Source organism: Macrobrachium rosenbergii, chromosome 17 (genome assembly GCF_040412425.1).
Source record: "Macrobrachium rosenbergii isolate ZJJX-2024 chromosome 17, ASM4041242v1, whole genome shotgun sequence".
Lineage (NCBI taxonomy): Eukaryota > Metazoa > Arthropoda > Malacostraca > Decapoda > Palaemonidae > Macrobrachium > Macrobrachium rosenbergii.
In genome coordinates this window covers 23,073,265-23,088,264 of record NC_089757.1, presented here as the reverse complement: position 1 = coordinate 23,088,264, position 15,000 = coordinate 23,073,265, and the positions used below count along the sequence as shown (strand labels likewise).

At 38.8% G+C, this 15,000-nt stretch overlaps 2 protein-coding genes across 2 annotated transcripts in view; both read left to right on the top strand.

The window, feature by feature from the left end:
• Positions 1-66: 66 nt before the first annotated feature.
• On the top strand, positions 67-3,152 carry LOC136847782 (uncharacterized transmembrane protein DDB_G0289901-like). Its single transcript, XM_067119696.1, has 3 exons — positions 67-177; positions 333-939; positions 971-3,152. Exons 1-3 carry the CDS (start codon positions 163-165, stop codon positions 2,941-2,943), a joined length of 2,595 nt encoding a protein of 864 aa, XP_066975797.1. The 5' UTR covers positions 67-162; the 3' UTR covers positions 2,944-3,152.
• An 8,989-nt stretch (positions 3,153-12,141) lies between these two features.
• Positions 12,142-15,000, top strand: part of LOC136847785 (uncharacterized) — a 67,288-nt gene continuing 64,429 nt past the window's right edge. The window contains exon 1 of the mRNA XM_067119698.1: positions 12,142-12,905. Within this exon, the coding sequence (XP_066975799.1) occupies positions 12,175-12,905 (731 nt within the window). The 5' untranslated portion in view covers positions 12,142-12,174. The remainder of the gene's footprint in view (positions 12,906-15,000) is intronic.

Genomic DNA, 15,000 nt, shown 5'->3' with positions numbered 1-15,000 from the left:
GAAATGATCCCGTTCGGATGTGTGTCTTCTCTTGTCATCAAAGCCAGAAGTGAAAAGTGATAATGTATAAGCCGGTTCTTCCTGTTATGGCGAACTTCCAGTGGTATAAAAGCGCGACGAGTACCTTCCGTTTTCACATTTCACCGTCACTGGCACTCCAAGATGGTCCTCCTACAGGTAAAGAACTCGAATCATTTATGTGTGAGAAACATTTTCAGTGCTGATATTTTCGGCTATATTTGCATCAGTCATTATTATTTTGATATTTATACGTAATACCACATGTATAAACCAGGTGCAGTTTTATTTTCAGTGCTCTTTCTTCTTTCCAGGCACTGACAGTTGCTCTTGCAACAACTTTGGCTTTCTCACTTCCACAAACGGATGTATCCCGGTTCTCAGGCTTACAGATTTCTCAGGATACGTCTGGCGTTGCAGAACTCCAGGATATCGACCCTAACCTTTCCTTCAATTATAGATATGCAGTGAAGGATGATGAGACAGGTGACGAGAAACAACACGAAGAAACTCTGGATAATGGTGTCTTGGTTGGTTCATACTCCCTTGTTCAGCCTGATGGATCATTGAGAACTGTCAATTATCGTGCTGATGGTAAAACAGGCTTCCAGGCTGAGGTCAATTATCGTACCGGTTACTCTCAATCCATTGATTCCTTCTCTGGCCAAGCTGGAGTCTTTACAGGTGCTGATTCTTCTGGAAGGTTTGGATCAAGTGCATCTAGTGGAAGTTCCTCCAGCTCAAGGTTCAGTGGCTCAAGTTCCTCTAGTTCTGGTGCAATTGGATCCTCTGCTGCCTCTCTTTCCCAAGGTAGTGCTGCATCCAACTTTGGTGCAGTTGCAGGTGCTGGACAGTCTGCATCCAGCTTTGGTGCAGGTGCAGGTGCTAGACAGTCTGCATCCAGCTTTGGTGCAGGTGCAGGTGCTGGAGTCTGCATCCAGCTTTGGTGCAGGTGCTAGACAGTCTGCATCCAGCTTTGGTGCAGGTGCAGGCGCTGGACAGTCTGCATCCAGCTTTGGTGCAGGTGCAGGTGCTAGACAGTCTGCATCCAGCTTCGGTGCAGGTGCAGGTGCTGGACAGTCTGCATCCAGCTTTGGTGTAGGTGCAGGCGCTGGACAGTCTGCATCCAGCTTTGGTGCAGGTGCTGGACAGTCTGCATCCAGCTTTGGTGCAGGTGCAGGCACTGGACAGTCTGCATCCAGCTTTGGTGCAGGTGCAGGTGCTGGACAGTCTGCATCCAGCTTTGGTGTAGGTGCAGGCGCTGGACAGTCTGCATCCAGCTTTGGTGCAGGTGCAGGCGCTGGACAGACTGCATCCAGCTTTGGTGCAGGTGCAGGTGCTGGACAGTCAGTCAGTGGGTCATCATTCGGCAGTGTTGGTTTGAGAGGATCTCAGTCAGGTTCACAAAGTTCATCATCCTTCGGCAGTAGTTCAGGCTCCCGTGGCTCAGCTGCTGGTATATCTTCTGGGCTGCAGAGCTCTTTTATTGGAAATCAAAATAATCGTGGTTCATCATCATTCAGTGGTAACTCTGCTTCTTCTCTTTCTTCTGGCAGCATTTCTTCAGGATCTCAAGGTTCATTCAGTGCTGGTTCTGTTGGAAGCCAAGGTACCAGAGGTTCAGCATCCTTCAGTGGTAGCTCAGGTACCCGTGGTTCAGCTGCTGGTGCATCCTCTGGATTGCAGAGCTCATTCACTGGAAGTCAAAACAACCGTGGTTCAGCATCCTTCAGTGGTAACTCAGCTTCCCGTGTTTCATCAAGCAGTGTTTCCTCGGGATCACAAGGCTCTTTCAGTGCCAGTTCCAGTGGAAGTCAAGGTACCCGAGGATCAGCATCTTTTGGCAGTAACTCTGCTTCACAGGGTTCACTTAGTGGCATTGCCTCAGGATCACAAGGCTCTGCTTTCATTGGTAGCTCTAGTAGCAGTCCAAGCAACCTGCAGTCAACATCTTTCAGCGGCAGTGTAGGCTCTAGTGGTGCTTCTGTCGGTGCCCGTGGATCACAAAGCTCTTCTTTTACTGCCAGTTCTAGAGGAAGCCAAAACACACAGGGCTCAGCTTCTTTTGCCGGCAACACAGGTGCTCAGAGCTCTCGCTTCAGCAGCAGTGGTCAAGCAGGTGCCCAAACTTCCTCATTTAGCAGGGGGACAAGTGGAACTGGAGCAAGCAGCGCTCTGTCAGGTGCAGTTAACACCCAAGCATCACAGGCTTCCCAGACCAGTGGATTCTCATTCAGCGGTGATTCATCCAGGGGCCAGTTTAGTTCATCTTCAAATGTAGGTGGTTCTGTTTCTAGGAACCAAGCACAGACTGGTTCATCAGGATTCTTCAGTCAGACAGGATCCGCTAGTGGCTCTGGATCAAGTGCCAGTTCTTCTGCAACACTAAGTTCTTCACAGTCCTCATCCGGTGCAGGACACAGTGATATTCAACAAGGTTCTCCTGTTTTCCATTCCTCATCATCAAGAAACTCTTTCAGTTCAGGAAGCAGCACCCAGTCGGGTCAACTTGCATCCGCACAGTCCGGTGGATTCTCAGCAAGAAACACTTTCAGCTCAGGAACAAGTGCTCAGTCAGGTCAACTTGCATCTTCACAGTCTAGTGGATTCTCAGCTTCATCCACTGCTGGTCAGACTGGACAGTCCTCCCTTACATTTCAAAATAACGCCAATAACCTTCAGAACCAAGTGGGTTCTTCCATCGGTTCTAGCACTGTAGGAGGTTCTGTCAGTGCAGGTGGAGCTGTAGGTGGTTTTAGCAGCTCATCTCAGTCATCATCTAGATTGAATAATGAAATCATCTCCGGCTCACTGTTTGTTACCAGTGAGAATTTAGAAGGAATTGATGCTGTTGAGCTTGCTCAGAATGGATTTTCAGGAGATGCTTTTGCATACAAGCTTGTCCCAGTTCCTATTAGGCAGTAAGAGAAAAGATTCCCTTCCTCATACGATCAGTGTGTCCTTTTAAAAGAGGTCATTTGGCTTCATTGCTTTCAGATGATGTTTTAAAATTTCAATACAGTTATAAAGGCCTCTAGTCATTTTTTTAATTGAATCGTCATTAGTCGAATTTGTGTTGCAAAAGATGTGACTGTGAAATGTGCATTACTATTGGAATAAAATTATTGAATTTACTTTGTATTTACCTCATCCTAATGCAATTATATCTATATAAATTATATATTACATACATACATACATACATACATACATACATACATACATACATACATACATATATATACATACATACATACATACATATATATATTATATATATATATATATATATATATATATATATATATATATATATATATATATATATATTATATATATACATATATATATATATATATATATATACCAAAGCAAGGTCAGGTCCGCTTAATGTTTGTGTGTATAGAATAAAGTTACTTGTGTATAAGTTACACAACTTCTTATATAGCCAAATGTGTAAAATCAGCAATCAGCGATTATAGTGATGATGGGATGATATCAGTTGTAGTGATGGTGGGATGATATCAGTTTGACGTGACTGTGTACAGCTGTATTTACTCCGAGCACATGACCTGAATTTGACAGAAAAGTGTAAAGCAGAGTCAATATTAACTTAAATCTCTTAAATCTGAATGGTCAGGTCGACTGTCTATCACTGTGACTGATGCTAAGGCCCAGGTTCGCATCCCGGCCGGGCCAGATGTACCTCTCATTTATAATACCCCTTGGGTGTAAGTTATTCCCAAGGTATGCTGATTGCTGACTTTGAAATATTTGGCTAAGTATGAAGTTCTGTAACTTATACACACGTGACTTTATTTTATATACATAAATACTAAGCAAACCTGGACCTTTGGTTTAGTTACAGCTAATTAAAAAGTTTTGTCACTAACACACGTATCTTTTACTATTATTAAGTCTCAAGTATCATTTGATATTAGATTCACTACACCAAAGGAATAATTATAATGAAGGGAATTATACTGGATAAGTGTATCTGCTCCAGCCAGGATTCGAACCTTGGCTTTTAGTTTAATTACAGTGAGAGAGTCGATAAGATTGTTTGGCTCTCGTGAGAGATATAACAACAAGTCAGGTGTTTATAAGCTTCAAGCTTCATAATGAGCCAGGTCTTATGAACTTACCAGTCACCTGTCATACTGAAGATGGGCTGATATCGATTCCAAGCACAGATCCTGAATTCGACAGGAATATTTACAGCAGAGTCGATAACGACTGAAAGTCGAACGGTCAAGAAAACTGTCTGTCACTAACTAAACAACATGCCCAAGTTTTTATCTTGTCTGGGGAAGATGCGCTAATCAGTTGTATTTACCCCTCGGTATAAGTTATTCCTAAGGTACAATGACTTCGATATTAGTGATATTTGTGGTTTATTATTTGTGATTATGAAAAATAAAAGCCACGTGTATAAAGTGTTACAGTAAGCTTGCCAATCAGTTATCATGGTAGAGAGGGAGTGATATCAGTTCTAAGTACAGAATTTGGATTTGACAGGAATATGTACAGTAGAGTCAATATCGTCAATTCTGTCTTGTTAGTTGAATGGTCAAGTAGACTGTTTAATGGTACTAAACCAAAGACCCATGTCGGATCCTAGCTGGGACAGATGAGATTACATGATTCCCATTGGGTGCCAGTTATTTCGAAGGTATAATGAGTTTGATAGTAAGCGATATTGATGGCTTAATGTTTGTGAGTGTGAAAAACAATGTTTCATAATTACCTAAGGTTACAAACTTAAGTCGGTAACGTGGTGGAGATGCGTTGTTACCGACCTAAACACAGAACCTGGAATACGGCAGGAGTATATAAAACGGAATGGTCACGCTGACTGTAGATGCTGTGAATACAACATTTGTGGCTTAATATCTGTGAGTCTGAAAAAATAAAAGCCACTTGTATGTAAGGGACGAATCTTTGTAGTTAGCTTTTACAAACTTACCAATAAGCTATCATGATGGAGAACAATTTGACATTGATTCAGAGTAAAGAATGCGAATTCGACAGGAATGTGTAGAGCAGAGTCGATGCCACTTTACAGCTGAAAGGTCAAGGGGATTGTCTACCACTGTAACTAGACCAAAGGCTCTGGCCCCAATCGTGGCCAGGCAGATGGAGAAAATTTATGGTGACAACAAGCAAATTATGGAAGAAAATTTAACACTGAATCTTGTCCTGCTCTCCGTCTTGCTCTTGGTATACACTCTCTCTCTCTCTCTCTCTCTCTCTCTCTCCAGTAGGTTTGTTAGGGGATTTGGGCAGTGGGTGAGATACAATCATTAATTATGATTCCCATTAGATTCAAGTTATTCCCATGGTAGAGTGAATTCTGTATTGTGTGGTATTTATGGCTTAATATTTACGAGTATGCAAAAAGTCATACGTGTGTAATCTGATAGTGATTCTAAGCACAGAAACAGAATTACACAAATATTTACAACAGAGTCAAAATCAATTAATACCAAATGGTCAAGTCAACTGTCTTATCAGTTTAATAGCCCAAAGGCCTAGGCTCGAATCCTGGCCAGGGCAGATGTACGTATCAGTTATAATTCCCCATTGGGTGTAAGTATTCCCAAGGTATAGTGAATTCGATATTAAATGATAATAAAGCTTGATATTTGCAAGTACGAAAAAATTCACAGGCGTGTAACCGATAAATCCTCATAATTAGGTAATTGTTTCAAACTCACCAATTAGCTATCAAGATAGAGATAGGTTGGTATTGATTTCAAGTACAGAATCAGAATTCGACGAATATATAAAGCAAAGCCGTCATCGCTTAAAGCCTAGAATATCATGTTTCCTCGAAAACTAGAACCTTAGTCTTCACAAACGTATCATCAGAACAAAAGTTGCTTTGACGTAACCAAGTGATGTTAACTCGGGTTGAATAGGAGCCAAGTCAGTTGATTGTGGTCCAGACAGCAGTAACTTGTTTGGTCATATAGCTCTGATACTTGCACCACTGTCAGGGGCCATGTTCTGAATAGTCATTTGTATGTTTTGCTTGGAAAAAGAAATCTTGGCTTTTTGACTTATTCCTTTTCAGTAAACTTTGCTAAAATGATGGGGAAATCTTTATGAATTGCATTTCTTGCCCCGTGTCTTGCATTGCCTTTCTCGTCCATACTTACGAACACTATCACCGCAGACTATTTTGAGGTCAGTTAAAGTGTTGTTAATGTGATTTGTTGAAGGAAGGTTGTTTATACTAGGAGAGTTTATAACAGATCTGTTGTGGGTTTTCCTTAGTGCTAAGAGGCGGATTTCTCACTACGGCGTAATGTAAATGCAGCTGCACTATCCGGAGGTGGGTCCATTGCAAGCAGTTTTGTGCTTGCCTGTTGTTCACGAGTACCAGAGGTGAAGCGTGTGACCAACCTGTTATCTAAACACTTATCACATAAGCCGGCATCATCTCCGAGCTCTTTAAAAGTGTCGAAAGGCTCTCCATGCTGCTGTTGCCTGTCCTCAAATTCACACTTCTGTGAACTATTACATTGACGCTGAAAGTGATACTCTATGCGATCCAGTATCGCATTCATGTTGAATGTATCCTTGGGAATTCCAATCGCATGAGACAAAGTAGATTTAATTTCTGGCGTGAGGCAGGAACGAAAATGAGCCATTTGTGTGCGATGAGGCAGGTCCTTGATTTGAAGCTGCTCAGCAAAATCTTCCCAGGAAGTACCCCAGATTTTAAAATCTTGCTAAGAAATGTTTGTGACAAGCTTATTAACGGTGGTACTGCATTCTGCTGCTGAAGGTTTTGCTGAAAATCGTTAATGAGTCGAGTCTCACCTGGAAGGGGTGATACAAAATACTTCATATGGTCAGTTCTGGGATGGTTGATATTTTCCATCATAAAGAACCCTGGATTCTACCAATGAGAAGTTGGCCCCCACTTTGTCGATAGTGGTAATGTACTAGTTCGTTTGGCTTTGTATCGATGGACTGCTTTTCAGTATTGCATAATGGTGTCCTAAAATACTTAGAGCAAGGTGACAATAACAGAGTTCTACTCTCTCTCTCACACACTCTCTCTCTCTCTCTCTCTCTCTCTCTCTCTCTCTCTCTCTCTCTGTCACACACACACACACATATATATATATAGTGTGTATATATATATAAATATATAAATGTATACCCTGTCTGTGTAAATATCACGGGAGTTATCACGTTGTTAAACATCAAGCATTTATCAAGACACGGAGGAATAGGGAAAAAATTTACAACTTGGTTTTGGCACATTTGTCTGTCTGTAGGGCTCACCATGAGATGAAAATAGATGCATCGAATTGATACGAGGCATACAGTCCGTACGAGGTTAGCTTCTGGACCTCAAATAAATCGGCTTTGTGAAAAGAGTATAAAAACAGGCCAATGGAGAACAGATCATTTTACAAGTAACTGCAACAGGTTTGAGGATGCTTCTCTGGACAAGGTCACCGACATGAATGACTGTGTAGGTCTTTGCTCAGTAAGTTCTATGAGCAGAGTTGAGCCAGCGGATTGCCAAGGCATTTGTAAGACCTTTTGAGTCTGCAGTTTTATGCTGTTTAGTTCTTGCTTGTATACCTTTAGGTGTCTAACCAAAATTAAATAAACTACTTTCTTAACTTTGTATATTGTATATTATTACTATTCTTGGGATAATTTTTATTAAAATATTTTCAAAGTGCAGTTATACAGTATGTAAACATTACCGCATGTTTAATTTTTTTTCGAAAACGGAACAGGACATGAAAACCCACATGGAAAAAGATTATATTTATTGGCCATTTTCATTTAATTGAACGTAATAGAAGGTGTTCTTGGCTATATCGTCAGAGTATTTAGGAATATTTAGTTACACGCAGTTTACTCGATTTTAGTATATTATTTTCATGGTACTCAAGATTACATATTTTAGAGTCCTAAGGTACCTAAAGAAAATTACTGGACACACACACACACACACACACACACACACACACACACACACACACACACACACACACACACACACACACGAGACCTCCTCTTCAAGCAACAGAGTATGGTAAAGTTTTATTCGTTTATCAAAAGTTTTTGAGTGTGTGTGTGTGTGTGTGTGTGTTGAACAGAGGACTTTTTAGCAGTGCATTCAGGTTTTGTTCAGATTAATCTATAAATTTTTTCGTATATGTTCTCCACTTCTTTCTCGTTCGGGTTATACATGTTTTAGGTTTGAGTTACCTTCCAAAGTTTCGTTAAATATTAAAACAAATATCCTTAAGATTCATAAGAATTTAACTCTCTTAGTAGACCGTATTTGGGTATTCAGGTATGAATTTGTATATACTGGCACTACCGAAGACAAAAATTTAAACTTTTGATCGTACCTGGATAATTTGGAAGATTATTATTATTATTATTATTATTATTATTATTATTATTATTATTACACATATTATTATTATTCCCAAAACCTTCCTTTGTTCCCAAGTGCATCATCAAAAGCTTCGGATGCAAGACTAGACTGTTTTCAAACTAGACTGAAACGTTCCAGTTTATCCGCCGAGATAGTCATTATATAACTGATTACCAGTATCTGCATTTATAGTATCTCATGTTACAGAGCTCCATTGCCTCCTGTCTGTTCACAAACAGGAATTGTGTCGCGTAGTAATTGGAGATGAGGAGGTTATTTTTTTTTTATAAGTGGAAGAAATTGAGAGCACTCCAGCTGTGTCACAAGGTTCTATGGCAGTTGCGTAACACTTACGGTTCAGTTCTGTAGTGACTTGAGACTTAGAATATTTCCTCTTCCTCCTCCAACACCGCGTGACGCAGAGGGCCTCTGAAATTCCGCCACTCATGTCTTTCTTCTGTATTATTTTCCACAAATCTCCACTCATTTCCAACTTCGTTTTCATAGTTCTCATCCCTGTAGTTCTGGGTCTTCTAACTCTTCTGTTGCCCACAGGAGCTCAGCAAACATTGTCACGTACTATTCTTCCTTTGGTTATGGAAAGGAATGCTTAAATCGTCTCCACCTTTCCATCATTGCCACACCTGTATAGGAAGCACGTAGTTTCCCTTGTTATACAATATTATACATACACACACACACACACACACATATATATATATATATATATATATATATATATATATATATATATATATATATATATATATATATATAGATATATATATATATATAGCATATATATACATATATATATATATATATATATATATATATATATATATATATAACATTCATATATAATATAACATTCATATATATATATATATATATATATATATATATATATATATATATATATATATATATATATATATATATATATATATAATACGTACAGTTCATTTGTTGTTACTTGTCATGGTCAGTTGCTTGACATTTACCAGAACTGACTTATTTTTGTGTCAATTTGAGTTTGTGCTGGCATTTCACATATGTTACAGTAAGATTGTGAAACCAGAGGTTTCACGAAATCCCTGAATTTCTCAGGGAATTCGTGAAATCACCAATCCACCTGGGGACATTTGATCCCCGAGGGGCTAGTACTAAACACGGCGAAACGGTGAAAATTTCAGGGATTTCGTGAAATCACTGGTTTCACAATCTTACTGTAACATATACGATATGTGAAATGCCAGCTCAAACTGAAACTGACACAAAAATAAGTCTATTCTGGTAAATGTCAAGCAATTGACCATGACAAGTAACAGCCAATAAACTGTACGTATAAATTTTGTATCAACGACAAAGACATTATATACAGTGTATAAATATATATATATATATATATATATATATATATATATATATATATATATATATATATATATATATATATACTGTCTAGATAAGCTTTCTGTATATGCTTATCAAACGCCTGATATCGTGACTATTAAAAGTATATGAATGTATTTGACATCGATGTCTTTTCTCTGTGACCACCCCCGGAAATTCCCTGAAAAATTCAGGGATTTCGTGAAATTCCTGGTTTCACAGTCTTACTATAACTTATACACGCAAGTACATAATGTGATGGACACACAAATATGGTGATTATGTAGTATGCTGAAGTTGTATTTGTTATGATGGTGTGTAGAAATCACCATGGTCTGTAGAATACGAGAACATTTGACAGAACTGGCGTAAAGTTTTATTGAAATGGGAGCACATCGTCACGACTTTGAGGTCTATTTGAGGCTCAAGTTCATCAGGGTTCTGACAGTATTGTTTGAGTGATATGTTTCAAATTTTTATCACGCGAATTTAATGAAAGAGATAGGAATATTCGTTGACAATTTGGAAGTGCCTCCTTTATGGATAACTTTCTATTGAATTAGCTCATCTGTGATGCTATTGTGTCTTGGCAAAGGAATGTTAACTTTCTTGCAATTATTACATAATCGCAAAGAAGATAACATTACATCACACGAAAGAGAAGGAATTGTTACACTGGAGGACAGGGAAAATCATAGCGTTGTTGTGAAACCGGAGCCATATATATCAAATCAACCAGTCAAAAAGAATGATTGATATTCCCAGGCCTCCACATACATGTACCGTTTCGCTGTTGTTGGGTCTGCTTGAATTGATCCTTACTGGAATTTTGCTTTTTATATAAAAAAAATGCACAGACGGTGATGTTGTATCTGTTGTGAAGTTTCTGAGTTTTATTACTCGAGTACGTTGCCATTGATTGAGACTGCACTATTGTTGTTATATTTTATTACAGTCTACATATTGTACAAATTGTATCAGCTTCCTTGTATTAACTGACTGCTGCCTAGGAAAATGATCCTGTCAGCTCATTTCGTGTAGTACTGGAAATTTTCCCTAACAATATTACTTTTAATTTGATGCCGATTTTTAAAGTCTTTTATTCTCGTTTCGTAGTCATTTCTTTTTCAGATTCCTTACGCTTTTACATTCTGTGTGCACGTGACCTTCCGACAAGTTTCACGTCCTCATTTTCTCTTCTTTTTTTCACATAGTCCTTAATTGTAGTAAGGTTGATTTGCAAAAGAATAGCTTTTTAGTCTTGTTGCATATGATTGCTCATTTTTTCTCTTCTCTCTCTCTCTCTCTCTCTCTCTCTCTCTCTCTCTCTCTCTCTCTCTCTCTCTCCCTAATGTATTATTCTTATGATTATGAGAAAGAGAATTTTTGTTGCGTTGTCTTCATTCGTAGATATATTCATATCAAGTCTGGTATCGCCAGCAACTGTGTAGGACAAGAATTTCTCTCTCTCTCTCTCTCTCTCTCTCTCTCTCTCTCTCAAGATGTTAGATTTAAAAAATGTTAAAAGCACAGAAACAGATGGAAAGTGACGTTGAGAGATTGTCTTTTGACAGTGTATTGCAATACTTCCTTTACCTCGCGTGTAAATCATATATACACTTACCTCGCATGTAAATATTACACATTGCATTAAGTGCTCACTCACACATATTGATCTGGATATAGATCACACGATAATGTCTGCATGACTTTCTTTTTGGAGCTAAAAATTAAAGTTGTTTAGATTTTGTAACAATTTAACAGAATGTAAGTGGACGTGTGCGGTCCTCCATATAACCAGTGTTTATTTGTAAAGCGGGTTTGTTGTCGAATCTTGGTTGAACTTTAACTTTCCCGCGCGGGCCGAGTGTTGCAGGTAATGATAGAGCGCCTGTGCTGGTATCGACTCCCCTCGGTTGCCAAAGAGGGGAATATCCCTATAGCTTTATCGTATATTTATGCTAGATTGTTTTTCCTCGTTCATTTCGTTTGTCAGTGACAGTGATTTGATGTCTGATGTTCGTAGGTGAATGACAAAATTGTGGTGGTTGTTGTTGAGAATGGGAAATTCCCGTGGTATTAAGTATTTCATCTATGGAGATAGTTGTGCTCGTTGTCCAGAGTATTTAAATGTGACGGTAATTTACCGTATTTTTTCCTTTGTTTATTGCTTTGGACAATAAAAAGAACTTCGTAATCATAAGACACAAGTATTTCCTCTGTAATGTGTAATTACACGGCGCCCGAAAACGTCGCTAGCAAAAAGCCTAACTGTCAACCGCACCGGGTTTCCAGGCTCCAGTAGCAGTTGTCCAGCATCTTCAAAACACACCAATGGCAAAATGGCGCAAGTGAGGTACTGCCGAATAGCGCTGAGATTATGGCTGTGTTGTGCTAGTGTCTGTCTAGTGTGTGGCATCAAGGACAACAGAAGTGATTCGGCGAGCCTCGCGACATCCTCCCTTGGAAAGGCAACCACCTTCTACAACCCTGCTCTCCACAAAAATAAACCCACCGTTACCGACGATGGTGCGGACGAGATAAGCGAGTCGGGCACCAGTGCCGCCGCAGGTAGAGATAGTGCCAGTGCCAGTGGCAGTAGTGATGATAGTAGCAGCAACATTAGCACTGATTTTGGTGCCGTTGGGAAATCCCAAGGAAAAGCAAATGGTGGGGGAGGCGGCAGTGGTGGTGTCAAGGATGCCTCCAGCAAAAGGAACACGAGTAGTGATGGTTGGGGAGGGGGAGGAGGAGGAGGAGGAGGTGGTGGTGGTGGTGGTAGTGGTGGTGGAGGAGGAGGAAATATAGGAAGGGCCATAGGTCCAGGAGGCGGTGGAGGAGTAGGAGGAGGAGGAGGAGGTGCTGGAGTTGGAGCAGGTGGAGGGATAGGAGCGGGAGTAGGAGTAGGAGGAGGAGGAGGAGGGGCCGAGCTAGCCCACCGACTCAAAGCAAACGCCACGACTTCTCTCGCCGGCTATCTTCTTCTGCTGTTCATCTCGGTCGTGATTGCTGGGGCGTTGTTCGTCATGCTGCTCTGCTTCATTCACAAGTGGAAGGAAAACATGGGCACTGCGTGAGTGGCTGAGTTGCTTCTTTTTTTTTATCCTGGGATTCACAGGTGCTTGATTTTATCAAGACTGAACAGTTGAGCAGGAACTCATTTTAGTTTTGGTATAAAAACTATGAGATATGAATATATATATATATATATATATATATATATATATATATATATATATATATATATATATATATATATATATATATATATATACATATACAGATAATGTAAACATAAGCATAAACAGTCATGAAAAGTAAGGCAACACCAATGAATGATCTTTCTTCTTATTGTCATGGTCCCGTTGAAACAATGTCAAGGTTATTATCTCTTTGTCTTCATTGCTAAGTCCTCGGTGTACTTATGGCCGTAATGAGCTGTATTTATCTCTTGGAAATTCATACAGCCAACGCACTGTATGTTTAAGTAGAGGTCGTATTGTTGTAAGATAGGAAAGTGGATAACTGTGTGGGCGGCATGTAAAACAACCTCTCTTTGTCCTGCATTTTTATGGTTTCCATCAAGCGTATGAATTATGCAAGCGGAGTAAATAAAAAAAAAGGGAACGTACTTGTAGCCTGGCAGCAAACAAGGACTTGCTGAAAGAGTAACAAGAAGTTTCTACTCTCTCTTTTCTGCGTTGCTCAATTTTCTTCCCTTTTCATACGCAGCTAAGTTAATAGCTCTTTTGTATCCTACCCAGGCCCGTTGCACTATTGATGTATTTATCTTGCGTGTATATATATTTTATATCATACATTTATTGTATATATGTATGTATGCATGCTTTTATATGTAAATATACTGTACATATGCGTGTATATATACAGTATATATATATATATATATATATATATATATATATATATATATATATATATATGTGTGTATGTGTGTGTGTGTGTGTGTGTGTGTGTGTGGGGGGGGAGGGCTAGTGAGTGGTTTTGGCGTTCATCTCACTAGCGGAGTGTCCCAAGTCCAGAAACACGTGTCGCTAAATACTGCTTGAGACTGTTGAACTAAGCGGTGAATTATGGATCTGAAGTCAGTCGACTGGAGGGAATTGCAAATTCGTGTGGAGATAGTAACCTTGTGTGTGATATATATATATATATATATATATATATATATATATATATATATATATATATATATATATATATATATAAATATATATATATATATATATATATATATATATTATATATATATATATATATATATATATATATTTCATGCATTTATGTGTGGTTGTATGTTTGTATATAAGTAAATTAAAAGATACTGAAAAGAAGGGAAAGCAAAATTAGAACAGGTGAACACTGAAACAGGACAAGAATCGACTAATTTGACATAATGACCTATCTATGTGGAATTTACAAGTTTTGCATTAAATCGGTAGAAAGACCAGTAGAAAGGGGCTAAGTCTACAAAGGTATCATAAAGATGTGAGAACAAGTTCTTAGGACTTTCGTGTTGGTTTATGGCTCCTTAAGCTCGCATTCACCACACCATCGGCGTCATCCTTCGCATGAGCACGAGGTGAAAGTGAGAGGAGAGTAAAAGGAAGGGGCACGATAAATACTAATTAGATGACCTCCTACACACAAACATTCATAAATCGGTAAAACTGAACATATCGCCCTAAAGGTCATATAATGAGGAATATCCGATGAAAACATTAAAACTAAAATGAACATATCGCCCACTAATTCCTTCTAAAGGTCATATAATGAGGAATATCCGATGAAAACATTAAAAGGGCTAGTTAATAACACTAAAATGCCTTCTTAAATCGTGAATTATCGTGTGAAACTTATCCACTTTAATTCCTTCTAGAAGGTAACCTAGTATATGCAGTTCATAATGAGATTAGAAACATCAAGAACCCCATGATATATAGAAAGGATTTAAAATAGGAAATTCTTTTTATTCAAAGATAAAAGGTCATGTAAATGTGACGGTAAGGCTACATTTTATTCTTTCACCCGTATGGTAATGTTTAATTTTTTTTTAGTCATCAAGATGTACTTATAAATTGCTATATTAGGACTATAATAATCAGCCCCAATAGGAATTCCTTATTTTTGTTTGTATATCCTAGTAT

What these genes read in the sequence shown, in the direction of transcription:
- LOC136847782 (XM_067119696.1), top strand. An exon ending in CAGCTTTGGTGCAGGTGCAG is followed by an intron (nt 940 to 970) that starts GTGCTGGAGTCT and finishes GCTTTGGTGCAG; the next exon opens with GTGCTAGACAGTCTGCATCC.